Raw genomic sequence first — 19,959 nt, 5'->3', positions numbered from 1 at the left:
ATATATACTATATATTAATGATCAGAATCGCTTAAAGAATCGGTCTAGCTATATCCACCTGAACGTTTGTCCTTTTTTCATTTTTCATACCATACTGTCTAAAATGCATGCAACAATTGGTTTCTATGACCATTTTTTTTCTTTATGAAACTTTCTCAATAACTAATAAGTTCTAATAAAGAGCGAAAGTGGTTTTTAATATCGAATTTACACTATTCTGGTAATGGTATTCAATGATAACAAGAAAGGAAGCAAACTTCGGCAAGCCGAAGTTCATATACCCTTGCAACTATTGCAAAAATTTATTATTCTTGAAAGCATTAAAATTATGATTTACTTTAGGTTAGGTGATTTACTTTCATATATGTTTAAAAGCATTGAAGCATCGATAGTTTCTATGGCAGCTATATGATATCGTTTTCCGATTTTAATAAAATTAAAACGGTAATTCTGAACTGTCAAATTATTAATAAGTCATATTTTTTTACTGTTTCCATTGGAGCTTTATGTTATAGTCGTTCGATTTTGATTAAATTTAAACCGTAATTCTGAAATATTTAACCATTACTATATGTCGAAGAAATAAAAAAAAAATTAAAAAACAGCAAAGTTATAATTTTTTTTATTTTTTTTTTTTCGATTGTTCCTATGGTAGCTATGCATATGCTATAGTCGTCCGATCCGGCTCGTTCCGACTACTATATACTACCTGCAATAGAAAGACAACTTTTGGGAAAGTTTCATGCAGATAGCTTTAAAACTGAGAGACTAGTTTGCGTAGAAACGGACGGACAGACGGACGGACAGACGGACATGGCTAGATCGACTCTCCTAGTGATGCTGATCAAGAATATATATACTTTATAGGGTCGGAAATGTCTCCTTCACTGCGTTGCAAACTTCTGTCTGAAATTATAATACCCTCTACAAGGGTATAATTAAACGAATATACTCCGAGATTGTTTACTATTATAGAACTACAGATTAAATTTTATAAATATCGGACAACAACTGTCATATAGCTTCCATAGAAGAGAATAAAAGATTAATAGGAAAATAAACTATACGCATACAAATCAAAATTAAGACGTTCTGTTGAATATTTTTTTTATTAGCTTCCAGGCTTCTTTTCTTGTTTTAGATTAATATTATACATTGCTTTGCAACTTAGCTAATTTACTTTTTTGTAACAAATTTAATTCTCGCTTTGTTTTAACTGCTTACGAGTTTCTGAGTCACTCAGTTAAATATTAAATGTAAAGCAAGGACCGTACCTCTATAATTCATATCTTATGTATTAAATAAGTAAATGGGTATAATTAATGAAACACATTGAATCCTTGCCTAAAATTGCAAAATTGCTAAGCAACATATGAGTCAATAAAATTAAAAAAAAAAACCTTGTCCACGCCCTTAAAGTTATATTGTTGTCACTTCTTGTGCCAAATATAGTCAAAACCAATATAGAATTAGTAATTATTATAGTAAGCATTCCTGTTCTATATATAGTCTAATAGGTTTCGATATTTTAAATGTGTCTTATCTTAGGGGACTAAGCAATGTTTGCAGAATATGAAAAAATTACTGGAACTCCCCACGCTGAAACTTGTGCTAAATTTAGAAATAACTAAAGACCCTTACAGGCCTTGGCATATAAAATACTAGCTCCGTCGGTAGTTCAGACATCGTGATCCAAGGTCGTAACCAAGCCAGTGAAGATGTTCATCCAGAGTTTTCTACTGCTATTGGCTATAAACTTCCTGTCTGCAAGACGAGTTCCTCGACCGGAGGAAAGGATTGTCGGTGGGCAGAACATTGAAATAGAACAGGCTCCTTGGCAGGTGTCCCTACAAGTGAATGGGGAACACTACTGTGGAGGCTCTATTTACAACAAGGATATTATCATAACTGCTGCCCACTGCCGTTTTGATAAAGAAAGACGCCGACTGGAGGCCAAAGATTTCCTAATTCGCGTGGGCTCGTCGTTGTTGAACTCCAAAGGAACCCTTGTCAAAGTGGCCGCCATAAGGTCTCACGAGAATTATAACAGTACAAATTTGACCAAAGACATTGCCGTCATGCGATTAAGTGAGCCTCTTAATTTCACCGACAAAGTCAAGAGTATCCCTTTGGCCGAGAGGAATCCTGCTCCTGGAACAGTTGCAAAGGTTTCCGGATGGGGAGCAACATCAGCATTTCCAAAGCTCTCGAATCCGGTTCACCTTCAAGGCGTATGCGCCCGTATATTAGGGGTTAATCAGTTTTTCATTTTTGCCGGATCTAATGTACAAACGGCTTGTTATGGTGACTCTGGTGGACCATTGGTTGTAGACCAACAACTTGTGGGTGTCGTTTCGGGAATATTTGAATATTGCGATGGTCCTACAAAATACATAAGTGTATCTAACGAAAGGAGCTGGCTTTTAAATGCCATTGCATCTATTAAATTATAAGATCCAATGTAATGAATATCAAAATATTAAACAAGTAAATAAAAATAAAAAAAAGTATTTTAATGATACTGGGTTAAAGCATCTTGGGAGCATAACTATTTGGGGTTTACTTGTACGAATAATCAGCACTAATCTCAAGCTTCACAAACAATCTTAGAAGACATTGCTACCATAAAAAAGAGGACATTAATATGCGGAAAATCAAACCAACATTGGTTGGCTATTAAAACGGTTCATAATTTTTAGTGGATCAAACATGGAGTTATGAGAGGAATTCAATATTTCAATATTTAAACAAATAGCTCTGAAACTACTGAACATTTAAAAATTATGTTCTATACTTTATACTTGCAGTTAAATTTAAGCCTATATAATACACTTTAATCAATATTAAATAAGGATGCGTTTTTCAGAGGCCTCCGCCAAACTATGAACCTGTCGGCCGATTGTCGCACAGGTTGCTCCAGTCGGGAACGTGCTCGCTCTTCAGATACGTCTCCTTGACCAGCGACCTTGTCTGGATGAGATCCGTGGCCCCGCACAGGGCGCCACCCAGCCAGGCGGTGAAGTTCTGCTTGCCAATGGCATTGAAGAACTTGAACTGCAGCTCGCCGTGGAAGCGCTCGGCGTAGAAGGGATCCTTGGCGAGCAGGTGCTGCAGCTCCTGGCGAAGTCGGGCCAGCAGGCCCTGGACCATGGAGCCGCCGCCCACGAGGAACACACTCTCGACCAGAGCACGCCTCACGTCCAGGGTGCAGTCGAGGATGGAGCGCAGGATGAGGTGCGCCAGGCTGTCCCGCTCGTTGCTATCCTCAAACATGATCTCGTAGACGGTTTCCCGCAGCACGCCGGGCACCTGGATGACAGCATCGTTGTCGCTGACGATGTAGTCCACGCCTGGCGCCGCAGTCGGCTGATCCTCGCCACCCTGGGCGAATGCCTGGGCCCTTTCCATGGTGGTCACGAAGCATGCTCGCACCTTGATGTCCTCCAGCACGCTCTCCGTCAGCAGGCTTTCCTTGACGCCCGTCTCCACCAGCTGGCGCCTGATCTCCGCGTGGATGGCCCTGCCCCCGTAGCTCTGGTCCTTGAAGGCGGCCATGATCTGCACCCCGCAGAAGACGGGCATGACGCTGGTCTCGCTGTAGCCGATGTCCACCACCAGGGCGGTGGGCACGGCCAGCGTGGAGAGTGCGATGAGGTGCACGGGCACGAACAGCACGGAGGAGACGTCAAAGTGGACAAAGAGGACGCGGGCCAAGGTCTCGCGCAGCACAGTGGGTCCGAACACGTTCTCCACCAGCACAAACTTCCGCTCCTTGGGGCTGACCAGCAAGTGCCTGAAATTAGCCGAAGATGTAGATGGAGCTCCACTTGTCGACCTAACCTACTTGAAGAATATCGTCTGCAGGAAGTCTACCAGCTGGTCGTAGAGCTCCTCCTGTGTGTCGTAATCAAGAAGACGCTTCCTGACACCCGTCGTGGTCATCACCACCTCCGTGGGCATTATCTTCCGCGGATACGCCTCCGCCGCGAAGCCCAGTCTGAAAAGGTGGCAAAATGATGACTTCACCTTCACTTGCGCCGCATCATTGCTTACTTTGTGTAGGCGTTGCCAATGTCCAGGACGATGGGAGGCTTCTCCTGCATCACGCTCTCGTAGATGGGCATCTTGGCTGGCTGGACTGTGACGGGCCCAAGGGACCAGACTAAGTTTTTTATTATTAATTTGGGCCAAAAGAAAATTGAAGGCTAGGCCACAGGTAAGCAACTATCGATAGCGATAGCGATAGCCAAAACAATCGATAGCCGCGATTTGCGCTAACAGCCTATTTACACTAACGCTGCAATTAAAGGTTTCGCATCTTTACGGCAAACAGAGAAAAAAGGCTTTAAACTGATGAGGTTTCAAGCTGGCTTGTTGTGCTAATAACTTTGATAATTGTACTAATAACTTTGATTATACTTTAAGTTTACCCTTGAAATTTTAGAACCACAAAAGTTTCATTCAAATAAGTTTGGCAATAGAATATGTTATTAAAGGCAACTACATATACGCGAAATGAATAAACATCAGGACAAAGCAATATAATAGTTTTAATGAATGAATTTAAAAATAAAATAAAAAACAGTTTAAAGTATTTTATTACCTGTTCAATTTTCTTCTGTGTGTGCTCGCAAGTGGACCCAAAGATTTTGTTGAGTTGAACACTTTTACTGTTTTTATTTATTTATTTTATTTTTGGTTGAACAAGCAATGGAAACACTTTAAATTTAAGCTTTTTTTTAACGGCCGAAATTTCGAAAATCGAGACTAGAATATATATTTTACCCAACTACGGGAGTGAAACTACCAAATATCCCCAGTTCATTTTTCTCTATTCAAAACTTGCACTTTGTTTGTTTTTAATTATATTAAATAACAAACAACTAGATATCAATTTGAATTTGTAAATTTATTTCCGATTTATTAACTTATTTCGATTTTGTGTTTTTGCGAATTATTCCGCTTCGATTTCATTTAGTTATAAATAGTAGTACATAATTTCAGTTTGAATATTACATACTCACGCAACTATAATTCTTAGAATCCCGATGTGTGTTTTTTGGGGGGTAATGCATATGCGATGCGGGATGTGTGTTCATATACAGATTGATGTATTATATAATAATAACTCGTTGCCTATCAACTAAGCCTAAGCGTAATTTCAGAAATGTTTCTCCAAAGGATAAATGTGTACATATATATAAATTACAGTATGCCTGCGCATAGGTAACTATACAAAACCGGGAAAAGCACAATTCATTATTTAGTTAATTAACTATGTATGTATAAAAAGGACTTCGGGCATTGCTGCGGGGCCAAGGGATTGGGATTAGGACTGGGCCGATTCAGGGTCGAAGGGAGAGTATTGACAATTTTATATGTTCCACTTCCTCTTTGTGCAAACAAGTTTAACAAATTCCGAATAATAAATAACAAAGCAGTAACAAGTCGCGAATCAGGGGAAATGGTTTTCGGATCGAAACAAGGCGATGGCCGCGGGAGACTAAACCAAAAAAAAAAAACTTTTACTTGCGGGTGTTAAATTAATTTGTAAAATAAATAAATTAATAACTTTAAGATCTGATTGCAACTGGGACTGGGCAACTGGGGAACTGGGCTCTGGGTCATGGGCATGGGCGTGGTCGAGGGCATGGGCGTGGACGTGAGATGGCTCATCGTCTAAGCTAGTTTACAATTACTTTAAGTTCAGTCGTCGCTAGTTTGGCAGCTGAGGTGGCCGTGGTCTCGACGTGATCCCCTTGACCCTCCTGATCCTGGTCCTCGACCAAGACCGGGTCCGGATCGCTCCTCCTGCTCTTCCTCGGTTTCTTTTTCTTTTTCAGTGTGTGTTTGTGTTCCTGCTTCTGCTGCTGCTGCTGCTGCTGCTGCTCCTGATCCTGCTTCTGTTGCGGTCCCTCCTGTCACTTCTCCGGGCCAAAGAGACGGGCAAGACTGGCGTTCTGATTGCTATCCATGATGTCGGCGGCGGTGGTGCCCATGGCTCCCTTGGCCTTGTGCGACTGCATGGGCGGCAGGTTGGCGATCTGCACCTCGTGCCGGAACAACTGGTTGACGCTACGTCCGACCAGCTGGGCGGTGAGCTTCTTGAATATGTCCTTCTTGGCGCGGTCCACCTTGTTGCCTTTGATGGGCGCCACGGCGATCTTCTCGTCGAACTTCTGGATGTCGGCCGCATTCACGCTGGGTATGTGCTGCAGCACTTCGCTGAGGATGGGGAACTGGGGCCGCAGCAGCTCGTAGAACTGCACGCCCAGGGTGACGAGGCCGGACTGGTTGGCCTCGTGCTGGCCATGCACCTGCATGCCCTGCAGAACGGCAGTGAAGGCCGTCACCGCCTTGTTCTCGTCCATCAGCTTCTCGGCGGCCAGGAAGCGCATCACGGGCGCCGCTATATTCACCGCCTTCATGCTGCACATGCCGTCGTTCCAGGCGATGGCCTTCAGCAGGGTCATCAGCACATAGTTGCCAATGAGTCCGTTGCGCAGAAGCTTGCCGCCCAAGTCGCTGATGATGTCGGAGAGCAGGGCCGACTGGCTGGCCCGCGATTGCGGCGCACTGTCCATCGAGTGCTCCTCGTTCTCCATGGCCACCGAGTTGCTGTTGGCATTGGCGCCCGCAGCCACATGATCGGCCCCAATCTGGCCGCCGACCAGCGCGATCTTCAGCACGTCCAGATACTCACGCGTCAGTGTGCGATTGAGTTGATCCTCCAGCACCTCCTGCGTGTCGTTGACCTCGCCATTGAGCTGCCCGCTCTCGTAGAGCGAGGCGATGTAGAGCCAGCGGCGCGTCAACCGCTCGCACATCAACGGGGCCAGGTGGGCGAAGAGCGGCACTAGGACGCTGTCGTAGAAGCTGGGCGGGCACGAGTAAACAAAGGGCTTGAAGAAGACCCGGATGATGGGGCGCAGTCGGTAGTCAGGCACCAGGTCCATGCGGCTGAACACATTCGTCACGATGGCGTCGGCCAAACCCAGCAGCTGGTACAGATCGCGACCCAGAGAGGGGCCTGCGGAGCCCATCAGATGGTAGCAGCCCTCGGTGACCATCATCATGAAGGTCTGCATCTTCTCGAAGGCCGTCGGCTCGCTGCGAATGGTGGTGTCCAGCGGATCGGTGGGCAGGGCGCAGATGCCCATCAGCAGCTTCTTCTCGTGCTCCAGCATGCCGTGGATGCCGCGGTACCCCTCGGAGAGGGCCTGCAGCGCCTCGGGGGCAAACAGCTCGTTGAGCACACGCATCAGGCTGAGGACGTGCGAGAGCAGCGGCACCACGTGCTTGGTGGCCGGATTCCGGCAGATGGGGTTGCCCAGCTCCGTGCAGCCGATGACGAAGCCGCCGCGCTGGGCGCGATCGGGATCGTCGGGCCAGGTGCAGCGCTTCACCACGCCCAGCACCACATGCAGGGCGTCCAGGAGGCGCGAGCGGTTCTGGAGCGTGACGGCACCCTCCACGGCGAAGATGGGCGGCTTGTCCAGGCCCACGAAGCTCATGAAGGCCAGTGGCGACTTGAGCGCATCGCCGAAGGCCAGCCACTCGGTACGCTTGTCCTGCACGATGTGCTCGATGAAGAGCGTCTGGCGCTCAAAGTCGCAGAAGTGGTTCGAGATGAGAATCAGCGCCTCCTGCAGGGTGGTGCGCATCAGGCGGCACAGCTGGTGCTGGCCGGGCTCCTTTAGCAGCAGCTCCACGTGGCCGTTGATCTGCTCGAAGACCGGCAGCAGCAGCAACGGGTACTTGTGGGCCAGCTTCACCAGCAGCGAGGCGGCGTGGCGACGCAGGTTCTTGGCCGACTTGGCCTGCACCTTCTCCAGTTCGTTGGGCGGCTTCAGCACCAGCGCCCGGAAGATCTTGTCCAGCACCCGCGGCAGCAGACTCACGCCGCTCATGGCCACGCAGTTGGTGGCCGTTATCTGGCAGGCGGACATGCTGAGAAAGACGAACAGGGCCGAGATGCAGGAGAGCAGGATCGAGTAGATGAGTGGGTTGATTGTCTCTAGCTTGAGGCACTCCTCCAGCAGCCGCAGTCCCGCCGGCACCGAGGGACGCTCCGCGACGAGCAGGATGCGGCTTAGGACGCCGTCGAGCACGCTGACCAGGGCATCCCATTCCAGGTAGACGGGATCCAGTACGCTGCACGACACGGTGCCGCTCTTGGCCTCCGCATCCGCTTCGGCCACCGCGTTGCGCAGGCGCTGCTGCAGCCACTGCTCGCAGTAGCCGTAGGTGACCAGCGGCTGCACCAGCGTGGCCAGGCGGAAGATCTCGAGGAAGTCGGTGCGGCAGCGGAAGAAGTAGAGCGCGAACTCCTCCTCGCTGTCGTACTCCAGGCGAATGTACGCCTCCGTGGAGAGGCTGGCAGGCGAGCTGGTGGCGGCAGGATATGGCAGCTTCACGATCCGCGGGGCAATCGTGTGGATGAGCTTGGGAATGTAGTTGACCGTGGCGAAGTCCTTGGAGCAGGGCTCGTGCTTGAGCAGCAGCTGCCAGATGAGCGCCGATCCGTGCGAGACGGTGAGCGATTGGTGCTGGACGAGCAGTAGCAGGCACTCGAGCAGCACCTCCAGGTGCACCGGTCGCTGCGTGGCATCGTCCTTGCCCCAGAGCGCAACCAGCTGCTGGGCCATGCCGTTCAGCACCTGCAGCAGCTTCTTCAGGAAGTTGTGATGCTGCTCGACGGCCAGGGACGAGCCGGAGTCGGGCGGGATCTGGCTGGCCTGGTAGATGTAGCGCAGCGGCTCCTCATTGAACAGCTGCAGCAGCGGCTTGCGCTCCTTGGCCTGGCCCTTGCGGTTCGTGATCTGGGCCAGGCACTCGGCCGCGTTGCACTGGAATGCTTTGTCGTTGAGCAGGATGCAGAGGAAGTGCATCAGCTTGCCGTTGCTGGACATGATGTGCTGGATGCTGACCCACTCGACGAAGCCGCTCAGCGTGAGCAGGACCATCTCGACCACCCGGCTGTGCGCATTGGCCTTGGTGAAGTGGCCCTGCCGCGTTGTCTCGCGGAACGCGGTCACATGCTGCTCCACCAGGCGCAGGAAGAACTCGAAGATGTCGTTCATGTTGTTGTTCAGCGCCTGGTACATGTCCTTGCGCCGCTGATTGGACTCGATCGTCTGCAGCAGGGCCACGTCCTCCACCAGGCGCAGGAAGACGAGCAGCACCAGCTCCGTCTGGGCCTCGCCCTTGGTGCAGGCCTGGCTCAGCTCCGGCAGCAGGTCGGACCACTGCTGCGGCCACTCGCGCTTGATCATCTCGACGATGATGCGCGAGAGCGCATTCTTTGTGGGCAGCAGCGAGCGGTCCTCCGCCGGGCCCACGCCCACGTTCAGCATCTTGATGGCATTGTCCTTGATGTACACCTTCTCTTCGTGCGTGATGCAGTTCCATCGGAACTTGATTGTGTACTCGATCAGCTGCAGCCCGAAGTGGCGCACCTGCTGGTTGGACTGCGGCGAGCTGGCCAGGAACAGGCCCACCTGGGCGCACAGCGGCGACTCCTCCTTGAACCGCTCGCAGGCCATGTACGCCTCCAGGCGCGCCTGCTGCTGGGTCAGCGGATGCATGATCAGGTCGACGGCGGTGGCCAGTTCGGCGGCCAGGGCCTCGGTGCCTCCGTGGTGCTGGGCCATCGATGGTGTCTAGCTGGCTATGCCTCTGCCTTCCTGCAAGTGGAGATGGTTTAGACATGTGCTCCTGCCAAACCCCCCTCCTTCCCCCCCGCTGCCGACCCACTTAACTTTTGCTGCTGCCCTGCCCACTTAACTAGCCTTAACTTACCTCTGCTGCCCGCCGCTGGAAACCCGAATCTCGCCAAGCCTCGATCGCCTCGATCCCCGCGTGCCACTCCTCTTCGGAGCCAGCCAGCCAGACAACGTTTCCGAGATTAGAAGAGCTGCCTGTGTGCGTGTGCGGTGTGTGGTGTGCGGACTGCAGAATGGGGAACGCGGACTGCGGAATGCGGACTGCGGAATGGAGTGCTCTCGTTCAGATTGCAGTTCGAGTTCGCGTGGTTACTCAGATGATCCCTATTGCCTGAAACACAGCCTCGAGTGTCGGGGTGTCTCACATCTGAAGCGCATATAGAAGGGATAGCCCACTGAAACGGCTTTTCCGGCTGGGTTGCTTAAGAACAATGTGCAGCACAAATCGCACGGGACAGGGTTGACAGGCGGCTCGCGGAAGTTGCCAGATCACAATGGATTGCCTGGAATTTTGATCCAATTTACATGCATTTAGAATTTGTGAACGTTTTAATTTGAAACCATTTTATTTGCCTCGTGCCAAACGATTGCCAGAGGCAAGCTGACTTTATTTCTTATGAAACTCGCGCGATATTTTCGCAATGCTGCAGCGTTGCCGGACCGCGAGAGTTGTCAAGCTGCTGCCAATGCCGGTACAACATGTTAGTTCTTATCGCTCCAAACACGGCCATTAGTCACTGGCTTTTGCACCTTTCAATGAGCAGTAAGCAGTAAAAATAAACAAAAAACGCACAAAACTAGCATCCCCTGGAAAAGTCTTGAATTTGCGAATTTCTATGGGACGTTAATCAACACTAACCCGGTTAGCGTGCGCACCAGCACAACAACAAAGTAGGCGACTGTTTTAAATTGTCAAATCAAATGGCAACGCCGGTCAGTGTGTCACAAACTTCCGAGCAATCGGAGCATTAAATCTTATATACTTTGCGGTCTGAGCGATTTAGCACCATACCGCTGACACAGTGCACTAAAACATGGAGTGGCACGAAGTTGAGCTGGACGGGAGCCGCACGACTCAGTTCCCGGAGCGGATCGTGCCCGGATTCGGGCTGAATCTTTCGCAGACCGGTAAGTGTGGCGTGGGATTTGGTAGCATTGCATTGGTCCCTTATTTGACCCAATTCGCAGACGACTGCCTGGGCGGCATCATCCGCGGCGGGCAGTGGGGATGGGTGACCCGCAGGAAAGGCAAAGACGCCACCCTACTAATCTGCATCATGGCCACCGGCGAGTGCGTATCCAGGCATTGCTTTTGGCGCCAGTCCGCCAACGAGGAAAAGAGCCACCACTTCAACAGTATCCGTTGTGTGGAGGAACTCTTTCCCGGCGAGCCGAAGCGACCGGCGTTGCTGGCCATCTGCCTGGAGATGTGGGACCACAGGACGCAGGTGCTCATCTACGCGTACATTTCCGGCAAGGTGCTGCGCCGCTTCGATCTGCAGGACCACCTCCACTGCCGAGCAATGACCTTTCTGGACGAAAGCCTCTGCGGCGGAACGCGACTAAAACTATTCGACGGCTGCCTGGCTGTGGCCACCGAAGAAGGCACTGTCCTCCTGGTCGATCTCAACGCCGGCAGACTGCTGGAGGAGCGTGGGCGCCATAGTCTCGACAGACCCAGTGACGAGGGCAAGCCCTCCTACGGCAAACTGTACTGTATTCCCGGCAAGGAGCTCGGCCACCGCCGCATCGAATCCGTGCTCGAAAAGTGCCGCTCCAAAGTGGCCCACTTGGCTGTGCAAGTGGATGGTAAGTGTGTGCGCAGGCGAGTGTGCCTCCAGAGATCTGGCCTATCATTGTCCTTATCCTAATCCCAAACCTCTTCCCTGATAGTGGCAAGCACCGGAATTCGGAGCTTGATGGGCATACCCGTTGCGCCCGGCTTCGCCGCTGGACTGGAGGATGGTCGCATCGCCATCTACGATCTGATCCTCTTTCAGCTGACCACCACGATGCAGCCGCCGCCAACTAATGGACGTGATCATGGGGCCGTGGAGCGGATGTGCCTCATCATGCCGCCGGACGACCCGAAACCCTGCTTTTACATAAGTGCCTTGTACCAGATCGCCGATCGCCTGCACATGCTGCTGCACAACGTCTACTACAGGCGCGTGGAGCAGGTGGGCGACGGGTTCCGCTTCGAGCACTTCCATTCCAGCTCCGTGCGCAACCACCAAATCTTCGACAGAGGCAGCTGCTCCGTAACTGCCTGCACCACGGCGTCCACCTTCAGCTTTGCCGGCGACAGCGGCACGCTGCTGCTCATCATCTCCTGGTACTCGAACACAGATCGCAAAAACAAGCTCGTCCTGTTCGACATTAACCAGTGGTACAAGGACGAGATGCCCTCCTGCCTGAGGCACAACGAAACTCCGCATTACGTCGCCGGCTACATCCTAAGTGGTCTGCCCATCGGCTTGGGACTGCATCTGCGCTCCACCTCCATTATGCACTATGTCTCGCTGCAGCGCTACGATGAGCACTTCTATCCCGACTCACTGACCTTCGGTAAGAGATGATTGGAGGGGATGGAGTTCAAGCCTTTATTGACAATCCCTCCCCGTTCCTATGCTCCGGTCTAGATTGCATGCTGCTAACCGCAACCGGCAGCCGCTACTACGCCCAGGACGGAGTGCAGAATCGCTTTCTTAACACCCTCCGCTGGGAGCACGCCACGCTCTTTCTGCGACCACAGCCCTACCACGAGAGCATTGTCCGCCTGCGACTTCTGCCCCAGTTCTGCGAGCTGAGCCCAAACGCCACCTTCTCCAAGGTATGAAATTCGCTTGCAAAATGTAGAACTCTAGCAATCTACCTTAGTCCTTAGTTCTTTATTGTTTCCGTCTCAAAAACGGATTTATTTATATTTATTTTTTTATATTAACCCGAAGGAAACGCTCATATGGTAAAAACGAGAATGAATATTAGTCAAACGTTCTATTAAGAATTAACATTATTAAAACCCTGAATTTAAATTGCCAGATAAAAAAATCAGTTTTCCCCGTCGCAGAACCACGATTTCCCCATAAAAAAATCCACTTTCCCCACTAAATTCATAACACGTTCAATTTCAATACATGTAATTGCTTCCTTAAGAAATATATTGTAGAAAGAGACGGAAACATATTACACATATGTGTAATATTGTAATATTTATTGACAAATTTTTGTTTTTTAATAAAGCACGCAGTGTTAAATAGTTAAAATTAACAGTAACAACCCCAAATTTGAAAACACTGATTTAAATCCGAAACTGCAATAGATTGCTTATTAAAATTAAATGATTTTAATTTAAATTTTACTCTTAATGCAAGGCCTACAAAATGGTATCTATTATTGTGATAAAAGTTGGCAAAGTTGGGACAATAAACCGGAAAAGCAACTCGAGTTTCGATTCTTGTTATTATAACCCCAAGAAATAATGGTCGATAGTTGGAAATTCATACCTCGTCGAATTCGTCATATAATTTTCAATCGATTGGCTCATAATGTTTAAATTTTAATTTTTAACTAATTTGTATTAGTAGTTAAACTAATAATTTTAATCAATATTTTTTAGCTTAAAATGCCAATCGGTTGGAAACTCAGCCAAAAGAATAAGTTTTGTGCAAATGATTCTCTGCTGATTCCCTAAAATACATTTTTTGATCCATTTTTTTTTTATAAAATTTTAAACCAAGAGAGTGTTTTTATAATTTTTAAAATATTAAAGAACATTTAGGAATTTGTAAAGGGTTTATTGGCGATTTTTTTTTTATTAAAAAATATTTAATAATTATGTAGAAAAACAAGTGAAAAATAAATGTAATTTTTCTGAAATTGCCCCCAATGTGGTCACCAGAACGACCACAATTATAGAGAACTGGGGCATGTTATTAAAAAAATGCATACAAATTCAATTAAATAACACCATGAGCTAGTCCATAATCGAAGGATATTTCATAATATGCATTTTAAGAATCAAAACTTTTTTCCCGATTGACACCAAAAAGAAAAACTTGATTTATTGGTTATAAATAAATATAGTCGTTAACATTTTGTAGTCACTAAACTTGCCAAAACTTAAAAAGAACGGTTTAGTAGCATTTAAGTTTTTTTGTCTTTATAGAATATATTCCCATATGGCCAATCTCACCTCTTTCATTTTTTCTTTCCTTCTGGCATCCAGACTGCCATGTACGAGGTAATACTGTCGGTGGCCTTGGAGCACAACTGCGGGGCCCTGCTGAACGACTGCGCCCGGAGCTGGATGGACGGAAGCTTCCTGTGCAACCTGCTCGATCCCACCAAGCTCTCGCTGGCCACGCTCACCCAATGGATCGTGCGGCGCGCCGGGCATATCAAGTCGCGCTGCTCGGAGCTGTGCCAGGGCATCTTCGACTACGGTGGCTACTCCCTGGACGAGCGGGAGCGGCGCGAGTTCCAGCTGCTCACCGACCAACTGAGCGAGCTGCTGCGCCTGCAGTCCTACATTGTGGAGCAGGGCCGGCGCAGACTGGCGCCCACGACGCTGGCCGAGTGCAAGGGCAACGAGCAAGCGCTGCGAACGGTGCACGAGTACCAGAGGGTGCTCTACTGGTTCATCGAGCAGGGCCTCCTGCCGGAGGGCCAGCACGAGGCCCATCATCGCGAGCACCGGGAGCAGCCGCTGGTCCGCCTGCGACACGTCTACTCCGAAAGGCGGGCGCAGCGCAAGACCCTTTACATTGACGCCCTGATAAAGCACTCTGGCCTTTCGAACACTTATCCGCCGGACTCGCTGCACGCCCTGCTGCTTGTGATGCTCGCTCCGGACACTGAGGTGGCCCCCAAGCAGGCGCTGCTCCTGTACCTGCTGCTGGACCTGGACTCACAGCTGGGCAGACGCTTCAAGAACGCCTTCCAGCTGGGCGAAGGTCTGGCCAAGTCGGTGCGCTCCTTCTGGTGCTTGGACCGCGGCGATTACGAGGTGAGTACAGAAGCCCCTAATCTAATCTAATTTGAAAAACTAGTGGGGCGTTTAATTTAGGCAATTGTGTGTATTATGGAGCCCTGTTAAAGTATGTATTCGATCGCTATAGGTAAAGGCAAACATAATTCGGATAAATCAGTCTTTCGGTCGAAACTGTGAAACGTCTTGTTGGAAAAGTCATCTGATCAGTGAAATTAAAGATATATTTTCGTTTAAATTACTTCGACATAATCGCATTTAAAGTTGTCCTAAAGACTGTTCTGATGGATATGGGTCGCGAAAATGTAATCCTTGTTGGATCGCGATTTCTTAAAAATTTAGAATCTAGAATCCATGTATGTACTGTTACTTTGAGGTTTTGCACTCTGTATGTGTTTGGTCATACCTATCGGTAGACATAATAATTTTAAAATCGAGCTATTATTATAGAAGTTATAGGGTTATTAAGTCCTTTGCCGCTGCTCTGCCGTGCTTTTTTTGACGCTCTGCCGCTGCTCTGCCGCTGCTCTGCCGGTAATCGTTGCACTCTGTACTGCAGATCGAATTAGTTTGTTATTTGTTGGCAGAGTAACGGGTATCTAATAGTCGGGAGACTCGACATTAGCGTTCTCCGTTCTCTCTTGTTTAAAAAAAGGATCCATTTCTTATAAGCCCCCCTTCTTTTTGACCTATTTGCAGCAATGCCTCAAGGAGCTGTACATGCACCCCGCTCCGGCCAGCAACTACCAGGTGTGGCAGACGCGCCTGTTGGTGGAGACGCTGCTGGCGGGAGGCGCCATCAAGGCGGCCATGCGCGTGGTGTACCAGCCGCCGGGACCACTGCCTCCGTCGCTGCACATGAGCGTGCTGCTGGCCAACGAAAGCATGCCGCAGGCCTTCCAGCTGGCCCGCCTCCACGACGACGAGGAGGGGCAGCCGCTGCTGGAGAGCTTCTTCCGCCACTGCCTGCGACGTGGCCGCTTCAAGGCGCTGGCCGAGCTGTGTTTGCGCGGCCCGGAGGAGCGGCTCCTGTACCGTCTGCTGCGTGAGTGCCGCTCGCGCCAGGCGGACCGCGTGCAGCTGATCCTGCTGCTGCAGAAGAGCAAGTTTATCGACGCGGTGGCCTTCATGGACGACGTGGCCGCCGAGCGGGAGCGGGAGGACGACTCCTCCAGCTTGATCATTTCGGCCTACCGGTCCACGATGGCGCCGGTGGCGCAGAACATAGCCGGCACCTTCCTCCGCATCCGCGGCCATCTGGAGGGGGGCCTTGAGGATGGCCAGAGCGGCCGAGGTAACCTGCCGCCCTTCAGCTGCCAGCTGGTCAAGCAGAACGCCAGCGGCCAGGTGGGCGGCATCTTCCAGAGCTCGGCCGTCAGTGCCCACTGGGCCACGCAGTTCGAGGAGCCGCCAGCCGCCCTGTCGCCCGTCTCGCGGCGCAACCAAATCGGCCACACCAACATACCCTTCCTGCGGCATGCGCAGTACGGACTGTCGGAGCTTCCGCGCCGGCGCCGCACCGTGCGCCCCGTGCCCCACCAGGCGGTGGAGAAGCGTCAGCGGGAGGCGGAGCAGGAGCAGGAGCGGGAACGGGAACGGGAGCAGAGGCAGCCGCACTTCTCGCTGCAGCCCTGCAAACGCCGTCGCCTGCTGTCCGAGCAGTTGGTGGACGATGTCAGGGGCCATGTGCAGTCCATCCTGGGCCAGCAGTTGGGGCAATCGCAGGTGGCGGACACGGAGCGCAGCGCGGCCGTCGATCTGCTGCAGCCGCCAACTTTCCTGCAGACGCGTCAGCCGACGGCAAGCCAGAGCAGCAGTTCGCCGCAGGCCAAACTCACGATCCTGAAGAGAAACGGCACAGCACCAGCACTGGATGGAGAGCCGGTGGCGGTGGACACTTCTGCCACGCTGGCGGAGCCCAAGCGGTTCCGCTTCAAGCCGCCCATTCCCCTGCGCTTGGATGGATCGATGGAGGTGGACACCGAGGAGGAGGAGCAGGAGGGCGAGGAGGAGGAGACCGACGAGATCATCGTGAGATCGAGTCGCGAAGCGAGCCGAGGAGCATCGAGTCAGATGAGGGTGACCATGAGGTCGGCGACGACGACGACGACGTGGAGTTCTTTTCGCCATTGGCCTCGGCCAATGTGTCCTTGGTGAACCAGTTGGCAGAGCTGCCGCAGGAATCGCCTGCTCGACCCGAGCTCCCACCGCCTGGCCAACCGGCTGGCCCACCGCCTGGCCCACAGCCACGTGGCTCATTGCGTCAGGGAAAGATTGACACTGCCACTGAAAGCGAGGGCAGCAGTGGGTTCGGTAGCTTTGCCACGGTCCAGCCAACGCCAACGACATCGCACTCGCAGTTCGTGCCCACCATCTGCTCCTCGAAGATGTGCGAGACGCAGTCGCAGGTTTTCTCCAGCGGCAACAGCAGTGCGGTGAAGATCTCCGAGCGCACCACCATCTGTGGCGAAATGGAGTCAACCGATCTGGGCTCGGCACTAACTACCGCGGTCAGTGCGCAGTGGTCGCTGCCCGCAGTGCGTCCAACCGGCCAGGCACACCACCAGATGATGGACACCACGCTGGGCATGTCCACCTACGATGTGCCATCGCTTGAGCAGCAGGTTGAGCAGCAGGATCAGGAGGAGGAACTGAAGCTGGGTGATACGCAGTCACTGGAGGAGGAACATGACCAAGAACAGGGGCAGGAGGAGCCTGCGCAGAGCGGTTACCAGCAGCTGACGTTCATGGGCAGCTCGCAAGAGCCTGCCCAGGAGGAGCCCCTCTCCTCGCCCACCTACAGCCTGAGTAGCGAAGAGTCGGACATGTCCTCGGCCGCTGGCATTCGAAATCCCATGATAACCGCCCTGCAGAGCGACGATCCCATGTACTCCATCGTTGTGGAGTCGACGGGCTCCATCACCACGTCGCGGTCGGTGACGCACACGCCCACCTCCTTCCTGCCCAGCGACACGAACGTCTCGCAGACCTCGACTCCTCCGCGGCCGGCACATGGCGGCGATGGCGACGGCGACGGCTCACCGCCCACCCTGTACCGCGCCAACAGCCTGGAAACGGTCGACGATCTGGACACCACCAAGGGTTCGCTGGAGGAGGAGGAGGAGTACGACGAGGACGACTGCGTCATTGCACTGGACGGCACGGAGGTGCGCGGCTACGTGGCCCGCGCCCAGGAAGCGGCGGCCTGCAGCAGTGCGGAGCTGTTCGCCTTCAAGGACAAGGACGGCCAGGAGGAGTCGGCGGCCAGAGGCGACCCCTGCCCGTCTCTTTCGCTGGGCGCCACGGTCAACAGCGATTCGGAGGTAGCCGACACCATTGTGATAGATAGCGATGACGAGGATCGTCAGCCGGAGGATCAGAAGCAGGAGCAGGATCTGGAGCTGGAGAAAGCAGAAGAGTGGCCCATGGGGGAGGATGCCCCTAGCGATGATTCGGTGGCCACAGTGGCCTTTAGCGAGCACAAGCAGAATGCGGAGGTGGATGTGAATGTGGATGTGGAGGTAGAAGTGGTCCATGAAGTGGAACTCCTGCATGCAGGTCCCCTGGCGGAGATTCCCGAAGAGGATGATGAAGAGGAGGATGAAGAGGAGACCAAGGAGGAGGAGGTGGTCGCAGCACCAGCCCCGCATTCTGCCCAAGAGGAGGACTCCAGGCAGAGTCTCACGCTAGTGCTGTCCGATGAGGATGAGGATGAAGAGCAAGCAGCTCCGCCAACGACGCGTACTCTGCGTCCTCGACGTTCCACGGTGGAGTACCAGGACAGTCCGCGTTCGCTGCGCCCACGACGCCCCACTCTGGAGCAGCAGGACAGTCCGCATTCCCTGCGCCCGCGTCGTTCTACTTCCAGGCCCGCCACGCCCATTAACAATGTCCAGCGCGGTCAGCGGTGCAACTCGCTGGCACCCGCGACCCAGAGTCCCAGTGTCCGGCGCACCTTGCGCGGCATCAGCGAGCCACCCCCCATGGTGGTCATGCAGGCTGCGCCAAAAACCAGGGCGCCAAGATCGCGCAAGACAAGTGCCAGTGAGTCATCCACATCCACATCCGCACCCGCCTCGGTCGAGGATTCAAAAACGGAGACGGAGGCGACGCTGCCCCGGACTCGTCGCACTGCCAAACGCGGCAACGGGAACGGCAACCCCGCCGAGTCGAACGAGGCCACAACATCCGTGGCCAGCAAGAGCCAGCAAAAGACGACGCGTGGCAAGCGGGCCACCTCGCTGACGCCCTCGAACCAGGGTCCAACTGTCCGGCAGGCAATGCGCGGCATCAGCGAGCCGCCCACCACCACTTTGGAGGCCGGGCAGGTCGGCCGGAAGCGGAGGGCCGCCGGAGGTGGGCGATCGCGCAAGACGAGCTCCAGCACGACATCCACAACGGCTTCGCCTCCTCCGGCGCAGGAAGACGATTCCGCAGCGGCTGAGAAGCGACCACGTCGCCGACGCACCGATCAGTCCGCCAATGCCACTGAATCCGAGGCCAGAAGCACCCCGACAAGGCAGCTGCGTCTGCGCGTGCCACGCAACCAGATGCCCGAGGCACCATAGTGAATTTGCTGAAAGTGCATCCTTTGTGGCCACAACGAAACGAGCGCATGTGGCATAAACAGAGCTCAACTTATCCTGATATTATGAACGACATAGGAAGCACTTCTCAAGAAACGTTAAATTTTAGTTGGCACTAAATCCGATTTGTTTATAATTGAGTTAATGTTAAAATAAATAAGTTGTATGTTAACAATTTACACACTGCGAGAATAAACGGCATAGAGCCGTATGGTCAGTATGACAGCTAATTTTAGAATTTCCACTTTTGGTTAAGAGTAAGAGTGCAGTGCTTTTAAAAGTGAAAGGCGGCACCCTTTACTTACTCTCCATTTTTGCCACTTTTGAAAATGTGCAGTGCTTGCCCATGTTGCCTTTGCTTCAAGATTTTTAAAAAAGGACTAAGGAGTCCGTTTCCTTATTTCAAAGTCAAAAGTCCTGAGTTTTCGCCAAAAAATATCACTATATTTCCCATAACAATAAAAATGAAAGTCCAATAACAGAATTTCATAATTCAGGCATTCACGCCGTATATTAAAAAAAAAACGTTAAAAAATCTGATAAATGAATCTCGAAATAGGAATCCCATAACTCGTTAGAATTCGTCATAAAATAATTTTATTTCTTAAAAATGTTCCCAAAAAATCTTTTTAAAAAAATGCGGAAATTGGCTAAAAAA

At 51.6% G+C, this 19,959-nt stretch overlaps 4 protein-coding genes across 4 annotated transcripts; 2 read left to right on the top strand and 2 right to left on the bottom strand.

Annotated features, from left to right (window-relative positions):
• Window positions 1-959: 959 nt before the first annotated feature.
• On the top strand, window positions 960-2,593 carry LOC128264213 (trypsin beta-like). The gene has a single exon (XM_052999595.1). The coding sequence runs from the start codon at window positions 1,719-1,721 to the stop codon at window positions 2,451-2,453; it is 735 nt and encodes a 244-aa protein (XP_052855555.1). The 5' UTR covers window positions 960-1,718; the 3' UTR covers window positions 2,454-2,593.
• Window positions 2,594-2,742: 149 nt separating this feature from the next.
• LOC128264203 (actin-related protein 10) lies at window positions 2,743-4,236 on the bottom strand. Its single transcript, XM_052999586.1, has 3 exons — window positions 4,054-4,236; window positions 3,845-3,997; window positions 2,743-3,793 (listed from the first exon to the last, which is right to left on the bottom strand). Exons 1-3 carry the CDS (start codon window positions 4,122-4,124, stop codon window positions 2,881-2,883), a joined length of 1,137 nt encoding a protein of 378 aa, XP_052855546.1. The 5' UTR covers window positions 4,125-4,236; the 3' UTR covers window positions 2,743-2,880.
• Window positions 4,237-4,890: 654 nt separating this feature from the next.
• On the bottom strand, window positions 4,891-10,503 carry LOC128264192 (exportin-5). The gene is made up of 2 exons (XM_052999570.1): window positions 9,802-10,503; window positions 4,891-9,686 (listed from the first exon to the last, which is right to left on the bottom strand). The coding sequence occupies exon 2, from the start codon at window positions 9,651-9,653 to the stop codon at window positions 5,922-5,924; it is 3,732 nt and encodes a 1,243-aa protein (XP_052855530.1). The 5' UTR covers window positions 9,654-9,686; window positions 9,802-10,503; the 3' UTR covers window positions 4,891-5,921.
• A 126-nt stretch (window positions 10,504-10,629) lies between these two features.
• Window positions 10,630-19,480, top strand: LOC128264189 (protein ELYS homolog). Its single transcript, XM_052999566.1, is given in 6 exon segments — window positions 10,630-11,534; window positions 11,619-12,293; window positions 12,368-12,558; window positions 13,954-14,733; window positions 15,415-16,744; window positions 16,747-19,480. Coding segments are annotated over 6 exon segments (6,288 nt in total). The 5' UTR covers window positions 10,630-10,759; the 3' UTR covers window positions 19,284-19,480.
• Window positions 19,481-19,959: the final 479 nt, after the last annotated feature.

Source organism: Drosophila gunungcola, unplaced genomic scaffold (genome assembly GCF_025200985.1).
Source record: "Drosophila gunungcola strain Sukarami unplaced genomic scaffold, Dgunungcola_SK_2 000060F, whole genome shotgun sequence".
In the NCBI taxonomy this organism is placed as follows: domain Eukaryota; kingdom Metazoa; phylum Arthropoda; class Insecta; order Diptera; family Drosophilidae; genus Drosophila; species Drosophila gunungcola.
The sequence above is the reverse complement of the archived record's forward strand: the minus strand, read 5'-3'. Positions and strand labels throughout refer to the sequence as shown.